This window comes from Heteronotia binoei, chromosome 11 (genome assembly GCF_032191835.1).
Source record: "Heteronotia binoei isolate CCM8104 ecotype False Entrance Well chromosome 11, APGP_CSIRO_Hbin_v1, whole genome shotgun sequence".
Classification (NCBI taxonomy): Eukaryota; Metazoa; Chordata; class Lepidosauria; order Squamata; family Gekkonidae; genus Heteronotia; species Heteronotia binoei.
The window spans coordinates 82,646,937-82,658,364 of record NC_083233.1 but is presented as its reverse complement, the minus strand read 5'-3'; the positions used below and the strand labels follow the sequence as shown (position 1 = coordinate 82,658,364).

The 11,428-nt window shown below is 50.8% G+C and overlaps 1 protein-coding gene across 1 annotated transcript in view; it reads right to left on the bottom strand.

The window, feature by feature from the left end:
• Window positions 1-7,865: 7,865 nt before the first annotated feature.
• UBE3B (ubiquitin protein ligase E3B) overlaps window positions 7,866-11,428 on the bottom strand; it is a 40,807-nt gene continuing 37,244 nt past the window's right edge. The window contains 1 exon segment of the mRNA XM_060249502.1: window positions 7,866-8,257. Within this exon segment, the coding sequence (XP_060105485.1) occupies window positions 8,066-8,257 (192 nt within the window). The 3' untranslated portion in view covers window positions 7,866-8,065.

The following is an 11,428-nucleotide window of genomic DNA, read 5'->3' as shown; positions in this document are numbered from 1 at the left end:
CATCTGATGCAAATCAAGATAACTCTAGCACTGTAAGCCTAAGCCACACAGGATGCAGTCAGGCTTGACAGGCTGAAAAACCGGGCTGAAACCAATAAAATGAATTTTAAGAGGGATCAATGTAAAGTTCTGCATTTAGGTAGGAAAAATCCGGTGCATGGTTATAGGATGGGGGAGACTTGTCTTAGCAGTAGTCTGTGCAAAAAGGATCTCGGGGTCTTCGTGAACCATATGCTGAACATGAGTCAACAGTGTGAAGCGGTGGCTAAAAAGGCAAATGCAATTTTGGACTGTATCAGTAGTGTCCAGATCATGTGAAGTAATAGTATCACTTTGCTGTGGTAAGACCTCACCTGGAGTCTTGTGTTCAGTTTTGGGCACCACATTTTAAGAAAGATAAAGACAAGCTGGAACGGGTCCAGAGGAGGGTGATGAAGATGGTGAGGGGTCTGGAGACCAAGTCCTATGAAGAAAGGTTGAAGGAGCTACGGATGTTTAGCCTGGAGAGGAGGCAGCTAAGAGGTGATAGGGTCACCGTCTTCAAGTACTTGAAGGGCTGTCCTATAGAGGATGGTGTGGAATTGTATTCTGTGGCCCCATAAGGTAGGACCAGAAAACAACAGGTTGAAATTATATCAAGAGTTTCCGGCTCAACATTAGGAAGAACTTCCTGATAGAGCGATTCCTCAGTGGAACAGGCTTCCTTGGGAGGTGGTGGGCTCTCCTTCCTTGGAGGTTTTTCAACAGAGGCTAGATGGCCATCTGACAGCAATGAAGATCCTATGAATTTAGGGGGAGGGGTTTGTGAGTTTCCTGCATTGTGCAGGGGGTTGGACTAGATGACCCTGGAGGTCCCTTCCGACTCTGATTCTATGATCTCTTACTACACAATCAGGCACAGGCCGGACAGGTGATTCCACAGCAACCTTTCCGGGGCTCTTCCCTCCTGCCTGACTTCACCAGGGTCAAATTCAGCTCCAGGCCAAACACTTAAAAGAGTTTTACTAACTGAGCTCAGCAGGTCTCAGCAGCCATTTTCAAAACAGGAATAAAGGGGACGATTGGGCAACAAACGGAGGCTCCTGAAGGATGCTACAATGGGCCATGCAGGCGGAAAGAGCTGCAGAGCCACCTCTGGGGCTGCAGCTGCTCTTGTTCTCTGCAGGAAGTTGCCCCAGTTGGTACCTCGACTGGAGGAGCTTCAGCCACTGCCCATCCTGGGGGCAGAGACTGCCTTGCTGTGTTTCCAGAGTCCCTCCTGTTAGTGGGGAATGGCAGCAAAAGAGCTTGCCGACTCCCAACCTGTGGGAAGAAGATAGAAGATGAAGATATTGGATTTATATCCCGCCCTCCACTCCGAAGAGTCTCAGAGCGGCTCACAATCTCCTTTACCTTCCTCCCCCACAACAGACACCCTGTGAGGTGGGTGGGGCTGGAGAGGGCTCTCACAGCAGCTGCCCTTTCAAGGACAACCTCTGCCAGAGCTATGGCTGACCCAAGGCCATTCTAGCAGGTGCAAGTGGAGGAGTGGGGAATCAAACCCGGTTCTCCCAGATAAGAGTCCGCACACTTAACCACTACACCAAACTGGCTCTGCCGCCTGCACAAAGGAGGTTCCAGATTCCCCCACGTGGGCAGGGCCTTTCCTTAGAGCAGCTGGGAGAAACCAGTCATCTGGGCAAGCTGGTGGAGCCGGTTCCTCACCCTGGCCCAGGATCAAGCGCGGACGGATCTCCTAGAGCTCTGCAGCAAGGGCAGCTCAACCGTCTGCATCCCAAAGCCTGCTGCCGGAACCTGACATTTGCAGCTTCCCTCATTTCACAATGCTTTCTCAAAAAGGCTCTTGAGCATCGGAAGGATGGGTGCAAGGAAGGCCGGGAGGCTGAAGCGAAGGCGAATTTTAAGTCTACGTCTCCTTCCCATAGGCGGAAATTCCATTTGTTTTGAGGATGGCAGATAAGCAAAATCGTCATTAAAATTATATGCTGCCTCTCGCCTTATAGCTAAGAACAGCTAAAACATTTAAAAGGTAAAGGTAGTCCCCTGCGCAAGCACCGGTCGTTTCCGACTCTGGGGTGACGTTGCAGACTTTTTTACGGGGTGGTTTGCCATTGCCTTCCCCAGTCCTCTACACTTTCCCCCCAGCAAGCTGGGGACTCATTTGACCGATCTTGGAAGGGTGGAAGGCTGAGTCAACCTGGAGCTGGCTAACTGAACCCAACTTCCGCCAGGATCGAACTCCGGTCATGAGCAGAGAGCTTGGACTGCAGTACCGCAGCTTACCACTCTGCGCCACGGGGCTCTTTAAATTATTATTTAACATTATATTATATTTAACATTCTATTAACAGGCATCAATTAAAAACATAATACAAATAAAACTACAGGGCAGCCCACGTAAACGGCTCTGGAGTACTGAAAAACTAAGCAGAGCCCTGCAGAACTTCGAGAAGTCCAGTGTGCTGGCTGAGAGCTGGTTCCACGAGAACACTACCACAAAGCAGGCCCTCGTTCTGGCGGATGCCAGACCAACATCCCCGGGGCCAGACACTGCCAGCAGCTGCTGGGCTGAAGAATGCAAATTCCAGGGGAGAACATGTTGGAAGAGGGAGTCCAACAGAGATGAGGGTCAGGAAAATGTGGGCTGGGAGCTCCGTGGGAAGGGGCCAAAGGGCCCTCCTGTTCACCACACCGCATAGGGCCCTGTCCACGAATGGCTGCAGATTGCCATTCGATTGATGGATTGGCTCCCTATTATGTTCGATATCATGCCAATAAAGGGAATCGAACTGAATAACGGTTGCATTTCCTACCAGCCTGTGGAGTCTCCTTCAGGAGTGAGAGGGCGCTTGCAAGAGGAAGAGGGAACCCGGGGATCCTGGAACCAGTTAGCAGCAGCTGCTGCCAACCAGGCAGCCCACCTGTCCCCGCTGCTGGGCAGCAGAAGTGCCCTGCCCCTGTGCTTGGGAGACCGTTGTTTTAGTTTAGTTTAATTACGATTTATATCCCGCCCTTCCCACCAAGTGGCTCAGGGCGGCTCACAGCACATAAAATCTAACAGAAAAATATAAATTTAAACATTTTACACAGTTAAAACATTAAAAACATAGCAGGGGTCTAATAAAACTACACTCCGATTCCGGTGCCAGTTAGTTATAAGCCAGCCGGAAGAGGGCTGTCTTGCAGGCCCTGCGGAACTGAGCAAGGTCTTGCAGGGCCCTCACCTCTTCTGGCAGCTGGTTCCACCAGGAAGGGGCCATTACAGAGAAAGCCCTCTCAGTAAATATGCTGGCCCTCAGCATCCTCCCCCTCCAATGCGGGTACTTCAACACTGACCCACCTGGCAGGGCTGTTGTGAAGAAGGCAGCAGCGAAGAAGGGCTTTCAGCTTCAACGGAAGTGCTCAGCCCTGCGGCTCGTTTGAACGAAGCTAACGACCCCCAGCACGTGTCTATAAAATGAAAGGTTATACCGTGCCAAAGATTTTGTTAGCCTCTTAAGGTGCGTGTTCAGATTCGCCATCTAGCTTTCTGCGGAGCTAGACGCGGCTAAAGCCTGTCGAACTTGAGCAGGATTAGGCGTGCCCAACCGGGTCCAGGAGACCACTGCCAACTGTGTCCTCAAAACCCACTCAGGAGTCTCGTCAGTGTCAAAGCTGAAGGATGAAGAAGCAGGCCAGGCGTTTGGATCAACGGCCGGCAAGTTTCCCAGTCGTCCGACCTCCCGCGAGGCTTCTCACACAATCTCCATCGAGAAGAGGGATGGGAAAAAACACACCCAGTAACTGTTTTCAACCAACAGATCAAGTTTATTTCCTGTATTCCTGAATTCCCGTCACAGGATTATAACCCCAAGCGGCAACAGGGCAGGAGAACAGGTGGCCAAAGAGCTGCGTCTTCCTCTCCTGTAGCGAAGGCTTCCCTTCTGGTCACATGGAGAGGGCATGCAGGGCCAAGGGACGGAGGGCCCACCTACCCCTTCCTGGCTGCACACAGCTTCCAAACTGATGCAGAAGCAGTCTGGCAGAGAGAAGGGCGCAGGGCAGAAGGCGCCGCTGGCTGCCCAACTGCTCCTGGGTTAGCACACGCTCACAGTTTGCACATAGAGACGTGAGACGCACTGAACCATGGGCAGAGGAGTATATGGCGTTCCCCAACGGTGAAATTAAGGCAGAGAGCCAGGGATTCCCCTCCCCCACCTCCCCAATTCCGGGTCTGCCCTTTGTTCAACTCTCTCGCTGTAGTGCACCCCCCATTCCAGGAGAAGTGCAATGCTGTCTGAGGCCCAAAGACAACCACTGAACTCCAGGCTGCAAAACACTGGACAGCTCATCATTCTCTAGCAACTCTTAAAAGACAGTGCAGAGGGGGTGAGGAAGGCAGGAGACAGAGAGAGAGAGGGAGGGAGAGAGAGATTTAGTGTTAATCGTTTCATGCTTGTAAGCTCACGTGGGCCCTGCCCATCACTAAAAAAATTAAAAACCACTATTGTACATCTTCAAGCTAGACCACCGCAGGCCAGCAGTGGCAGAACCCCTCGAATCAGGAATCGCCAACCAGGTTATTTCGGCAAAGGGATGGCTGAAACAGCACGTGCCGCTTCCTTGATGAATTTTGTACACTATTTACACTCGCAGCTACCCCTTCGTCCGGGCACTTCTTTCCTTCACAGAATCACCACAGAGGGTGGTGAAGGGTCACAGAATCAGCCCCCATCCAGGGAGAAGAGCCAGAGAACACAGCCTTGCAGAGAGCCCGCGTTTCGATCTCCAAACATTCTGAGAACAGCAACCTTGGGGGGGGGGGGGGGGAGGAGAGATCAGGAGCTGCTGCTGCCGTAGCCTGGGAGACAGCAAAATAGCTTCTACTATTATGTGTGCACAAACCAATCCATTTTTATGGGGAGGAAGCTATTTATTTATTTGTTGATTAAACTTAGGCATCGCCCAGGCCCTCTGGCTGCTATGGCAAAGTGGCAGCTCCCCGTCCTTCTCTCTCCACAATAGACCTTGCTTCCACAAGGTAGGGATGGTGGCTCAGCGGTAGAGCATCTGCTTGGCAAGCAGAAGGTCCCAGGTTCAGTCCCTGGCATCTCCAACTAAAAAGGGTCCAGGCAAGCAGGTTTGAAAAACCTCAGCTGGAGACCCTGGAGAGCCGCTGGCAGTCTGAGTAGACGACTGACTTTGATGGACCGAGGGGGGTCTGATTCAGTAGAAGGCAGCTTCATATGTTCATATATGAAAGTCTGCGGGGTGCTAAATCCTCCAGGATGGAGAGGCGCATTAGCAAGAATGAACATCCACAACCTATTTAGGAAGACAGCACCACCTCACGGGCATGCCCATTCAGATTTCCAAACTGCTGAGGGAGATGGGGGCGAGCAGAATGAAGGTCGTTCCGCTCTCTCATTTTAGTGGCTTGGGTGCCCCCTCTTGAGTCAGGGTTCTTTCCCTTTTCTGCATGCGTTTCCTCCCCCATTACACTCTTGTATTTCTGACACATTCCCTTGCCTTTTACAGCAATCTCCTATCGAAGCAACCACTACAGGGAGGAAAGACGTGGAGAAAAGGGGAGGGGGGGGACCCTGAAGTGATAGGGGATGACAGTGTGGAAGAATTCGGAAATGTGGAAATCAAACCCGTGGAGTTAACTAATTGCTGCTTCAGCAGAAACTCCCGTGCACGGGCCCGGCTCTGCAACAGTTTATACTCTGGTGTCCCTGGCAGTTTCCGGAATGGAGTGAAATGCATGACACATAAACAAGTCCCTGAGAAGTCAAGTGTCCAGAACAGCTTGAGGGGTCTCTGCAGCTACATAGCCTCCAAGGTCCGTTTGACGCAGGGTCACACAAGAAGAAGATGATATTGGATTTATATCCCGCCCTCCACTCCAAAGAGTCTCAGAGCGGCTCACAATCTCCTTCCCCTTCCTCCCCCACAACAGACACCCTGTGAGGTGGGTGGGGCTGAGAGGGCTCTCACAGCAGCTGCCCTTTCAAGGACAACCTCTGCCAGAGCTATGGCTGACCCAAGGCCATTCCAGCAGGTGTAAGTGTAGTGGGGAATCAAACCCAGTTCTCCCAGATAAGAGTCTGCGCACTTAACCACTACACCAAACTGGCTCACCAAACAAGGGCCGGAAGCATCAGCTCCACTCCCAAGCCGGGGCTTTTTAGCCCTTTGGTGGGAGCAGCAAGCAAGAGTCCTCCCCAGGGGCATCTCAGCTGCTCTGTCCTGGACCCAAACAAGAGCCATCTCCAGACCAGCAGCAGAAGGACAGAGGTGTTCCACAGCCTCTGGAGAGGAGGGGGTGAAAATGCCCTTTGTGCTTGTGCCAGAGGCTCGGTTGTGCCCGGCTGCTGAGGACTTGCAAGCTCGCCACTGAAAGGGGACCCCAGGGAGAACACTAACACAGCACATCCCTGGTCAGCCAGTGCTGAAGGGCTCATAGAAGAGGCCAAGGCCAAAGAAAGAGAAACTTGAAAGCAAATGTTTGCTTCAGGTGGCAAAACAAGCCAAAGGGAGAGATCCAGTACAGGGGAAAGCCTGAAAAGAGAAATGCGGAAGTCTCTGAGGCCAAGATTGGGGGTGTGGGGGTGTGCCCTGGGCAAACCAGCTGCCACTCCTGGGCACCGGCCACAACCAAAGAGTCACACAGATAGACAGAATAGAGGAAAAAAGTCCAACCGGCTCCGTGTATGTTAGGCTCAGCACCCACTTCTTGTAATTGCAATGTTCTTCAATATAGTCAATTTCACCACTCTCATGTTGCACTTCTAGTTTATTATGCAGGCACAAAACAATAAGCCTTGAAAAAAGTATGGAATATTTCAAGTTTCTATCTATTCACACCAAATACGTTTTCTTTCTTAGGCTGCTTAAGAAGAACGCTTCCGCAGCCGCTTAAAGCTGTGGCGCAGCGTGGCAGGATCCATCGATTTTATTTTTCCGGTTTCCCTTCCTAGCTTTATCGCCAGCGTGTTTTCTCTTCTATCCAATGCTCTTTTAGAATGAGAGTAGAGCATTGGATAGAAGAGAAAACACACTGGTGATAAAGCAAGGAAGGGAAACCGGGAAAAGCACTGGATAGAAGAGAAACATTTTGTGACGACTGAATAAGCCTATGCTGGCGATAAAGCAAGAAAGCGAAAGAGGGAAAATAAAATCGATCGATCCTGCCGTGCAGCTTTAGGCGGCTGCGGAAGCGTTATTTGTAAGCAGCCTAAGAAAGAAAACTTATTTGGTGTGAATAGATAGAAACCTGAAATATTCCACACTTTTTTTCCAAGGCTTATTGTTTTGTGCCTACATAATAAACTAGAAGTACAACGTAAGAGTGGTGAAATACTCTTGAAGAATACTGCAATTGCAAGAAGTGTGCGCTAAGCCTAACATACACGGAGCCGGTTGGGCTTTTTTCCTCCACTCCTGGGCCACCGGGCAGAAAGTCACCTCTGAGGGACCCCACTGGCATTTCAGGGTGCTGAAAGTGACAAGGTTTCGGTCTGCCCAGGTGCTGGGTCCCCAACTGCCCCCTCCACGCCAGTTTTTATAAGCAGGACAGGAAAAAGAAAGTACCCTCCCTTCATCGCATGCCTCTGCACCAGAGCGCATTGGGGCAGTTTGCCCCCCAGGCCGGTCCTGCTCACACCCAAATCCAGCTTTTGCCCAGAACACACACACAGTCAGGAACTCTGGCCACAAGCCCCAGCTCAGTGGAGGAGCAGGCAGCACAGACAGGCTCTCCAGTAAGGGGACGACATCGACCCCGGCCTCCCTGGATCCTCTCTGCACTGCAGATTCGGAACCAGAAAGCCCCAGCCTTGCTCCCATCTCTTAAGAACCACCCCGCTCTGCAACTCCACAGGCATTGCGCTCAAGGCTGCTTTTAATGGCAGGCCAGCTGCTTGCAAGTCAGGGCCGTTGGCACCACAGCCAGCCCTATCTGGGGGCGAATGCCAAGCCGGCACAGGGCAGAGGACCGCCGTTGCCCCCGTGCCCCTCTGCCTGGAAGGGCCTGAAGCTGCACACCGGGCTGCCGCCAGCGGCTCTGGAAAGACCCCGGCAGCTACGAAAGCTCAAAGCCGGTGTTCATGCTGATGGCGTAGCGCAGTTTCTCCCGCAAGATGCTCTTCTTACTGTAGTTGGGCAGCTTGAGGAGGTTGAAGCAGGTCGAGGAGGTGGGCAGGCGCCCCCCCGGCTCCTTCTTCCGGATGGTGAAGAAGCCCCGCAGGACGCTTCCCAGGGTGTCTCCAGTGTCCTGTGACGAGAAAAGCTGCCGTGGGATCGCTGCAGGCCGCGTGTTTCCCTTCTCCCCACTGAGTCCCTGGCCGAGGGCAGAATCCCACATCGAGAACCGCTAATGCCGCTAATGAGCAACTGACTAGATGCACGGACAGCCTTTTTGAACACTGGTTCCAAATATGGAAGTATTACGATCGAGAAGAAGTGAATGTCGAAACACGTGAATATCTAGCGCAGGGGTGGCCAACGGTAGCTCTCCAGATGTTTTTTGCCTACGACTCCCATCAGCCCCAGCCAGCATGGCCATGCTGGCTGGGGCTGATAGGAGTTGTAGGCAAAAAAAACCATCTGGAGAGCTATCGTTGGCCACCCCTGATCTAGAATACGTGTATAAATCGATGGTGCGGTCTCATTTGGAATACTGCGTGCAATTCTGGTCACTGCACTTCAAAAAGGATATTATAGCATTGGAAAAAGTCCAGAAAAGGGCAACTAGAATGATTAAAGGCTTGGAACACTTTCCCTATGAAGAAAGGTTAAAACACTTGGGGCTCTTTAGCTTGGAGAAATGTCAACTGCGGGGCGACATGATAGAGGTTTACAAGATTGTGCATGGGATGGAGAAGGTAGAGAAAGAAGTACTTTTCTCTCTTTCTCACAATACAAGAACTCGTGGGCATTCAATGAAATAGCTGAGCAGTCGGGTTAGAATGGATAAAAGGAAGTACTTCTTCACCCAAAGGGTGATTAACAAGTGGAATTCACTGCCATAGAAGGTGGTGGCGGCTACAAGCATAGCCAGCTTCAAGAGGGGATTGGATAAAAATATGGAGCAGAGGTCCATCAGTTCCTATTAGCCACAGAGTGTGTGTGTGTATATATTTGGCCACTGTGTGACACAGAGTGTTGGACTGGAGGGGCCACTGGCCTGATCCAACAGGGCTTCTCTTATGTTCTTGTGTGACATAGAGTGTTGGACTGGAGGGGCCATTGGCCTGATCCAACATGGCTTCTCTTATGTTCTTGTGTGACATAGAGTGTTGGACTGGAGGGGCCATTGGCCTGATCCAACATGGCTTCTCTTATGTTCTTGTGTGACATAGAGTGTTGGACTGGAGGGGCCATTGGCCTGATCCAACATGGCTTCTCTTATGTTCTTGTGTGACACAGAGTGTTGGACTGGAGGGGCCATTGGCCTGATCCAACATGGCTTCTCTTATGTTCTTTTGTGACACAGAGTGTTGGACTGGAGGGGCCATTGGCCTGATCCAACATGGCTTCTCTTATGTTCTTGTGTGACACAGAGTGTTGGACTGGAGGGGCCACTGGCCTGATCCAACAGGGCTTCTCTTATGTTCTTGTGTGACATAGAGTGTTGGACTGGAGGGGCCATTGGCCTGATCCAACATGGCTTCTCTTATGTTCTTGTGTGACATAGAGTGTTGGACTGGAGGGGCCATTGGCCTGATCCAACATGGCTTCTCTTATGTTCTTGTGTGACATAGAGTGTTGGACTGGAGGGGCCACTGGCCTGATCCAACATGGCTTCTCTTATGTTCTTGTGTGACATAGAGTGTTGGACTGGAGGGGCCACTGGCCTGATCCAACAGGGCTTCTCTTATGTTCTTTTGTGACACAGAGTGTTGGACTGGAGGGGCCATTGGCCTGATCCAACAGGGCTTCTCTTCTGTTCTTATGTTCATCTTATATACTTCAACACAGTTCTGAGTCCTATTACAGTTCTTTCTTATAACTTTGGAGAATACTGGGACTTTGGTCCAGCTGTTTTGCTGCGTTTACTGAAGGATGCATTAAAGTACAGCAACTTCGACAGATGAAACAAGAAGTCTTCAAAGCAAACAGGCTACTGAGTACAGACCTTGCTGTCTGTTGGACTCTTGAGTGTTTCTTTGTGTTAGCGATAGGAGTGAGTGTAAAATTACCACAAACTTATGTGTAAAAATCAGATGGCAATTTCCCTTTTTTGTATCCGTATAATTGCATAGAAAAAATCATAAAAATAAAAATTAACTGAATGAGATATTATATTAAGTCGTGTTTTCTAGAATCAGTGCAAATCGTTATAACAACTGCTTGTGAGTAAGAATTTTGGAACACAGGTGTTCCCTTTTTAACTATCTCTTACTGTGTTCTTCCCGTGTGCTTGCTATACTTCCTCCCAAATGGGGCTGGTTTTGCTATGACCAGATCTAGGAGTGTCCCTGTGTCTCAAGCCAGCAAGACAAGCACAAGAATCCAGGAACCTCCAGGAGGCAAGCCTGCCTCCAGCCTTAAACTCTTCCCCAAGCAGCGGAATTAAAGGACAAGAAACAGAGAATATTGAGACTGGATGCCAGCAGGGGGCGCTTGAAGCATGGTGGTCACCCAGCATTTCCCCTGCCTCTCTTCCTGCCTCAAGGGCACCACCCTAGACCTGGCCAATCCCACCACTTTAGGGGAAGGGCCCTGGCAGTAGAGGATCTGCTTGGCATGCAGAATGTCCCAGGTTCAATCCCCGGCATCTCCAGTCGAAAGGACAAGGCTGGAGACAAGATGAAAGATCACTGCCTGAGACCATGAAGAGCCCCTGTCTGAGTAGACGATACTGACTTTGATGGAGCAAGGGTGTGATTCAGTAGAAGGCTGCTTCAGATGTGTTCGTTTGAGACCTTGAAAAGCTGCTGCAAACCTGAGTAGACAGTGCTGGCCGTGATGGACCAAGGGTCTGATTCAGTAGATCCATCCATCCATCCTATATCTAATTCGGTGCAGTGGTTAAGTTCGTGGACTCTTATCTGGGAGAACCAGATTTGATTCCCCAATCCTCCACATACACCTGCTGGTATGACCTTGGGTCAATCATAACTCTATCAAAGCTGTTCTGCTCAAGAGCAGTTCTCTCAGAGCTCTCTCAGGGTGTCTGTTGTGGGAGGGAAGGGAAAGGGAAAGCCACTGAGATTCCTTTGGGTAGTGAAGGGTGGGGTATAAATCCAATCTCCTCTTCTTCTTATGTGTCTATCTATGTGTCTATCAATATAGATATCTTTGTTCAGCCTCTCCAATTTCCTTAAATAAGAAAGGCTTCACAATCTGAACTTGGACACCACCTTGGGAGAAACTGGTCCGCGGGGCTTCCTCCCTTTGGCTCAGGGGGCAGGACCTTCCCCTCCACCGCCCCCAAGACAAC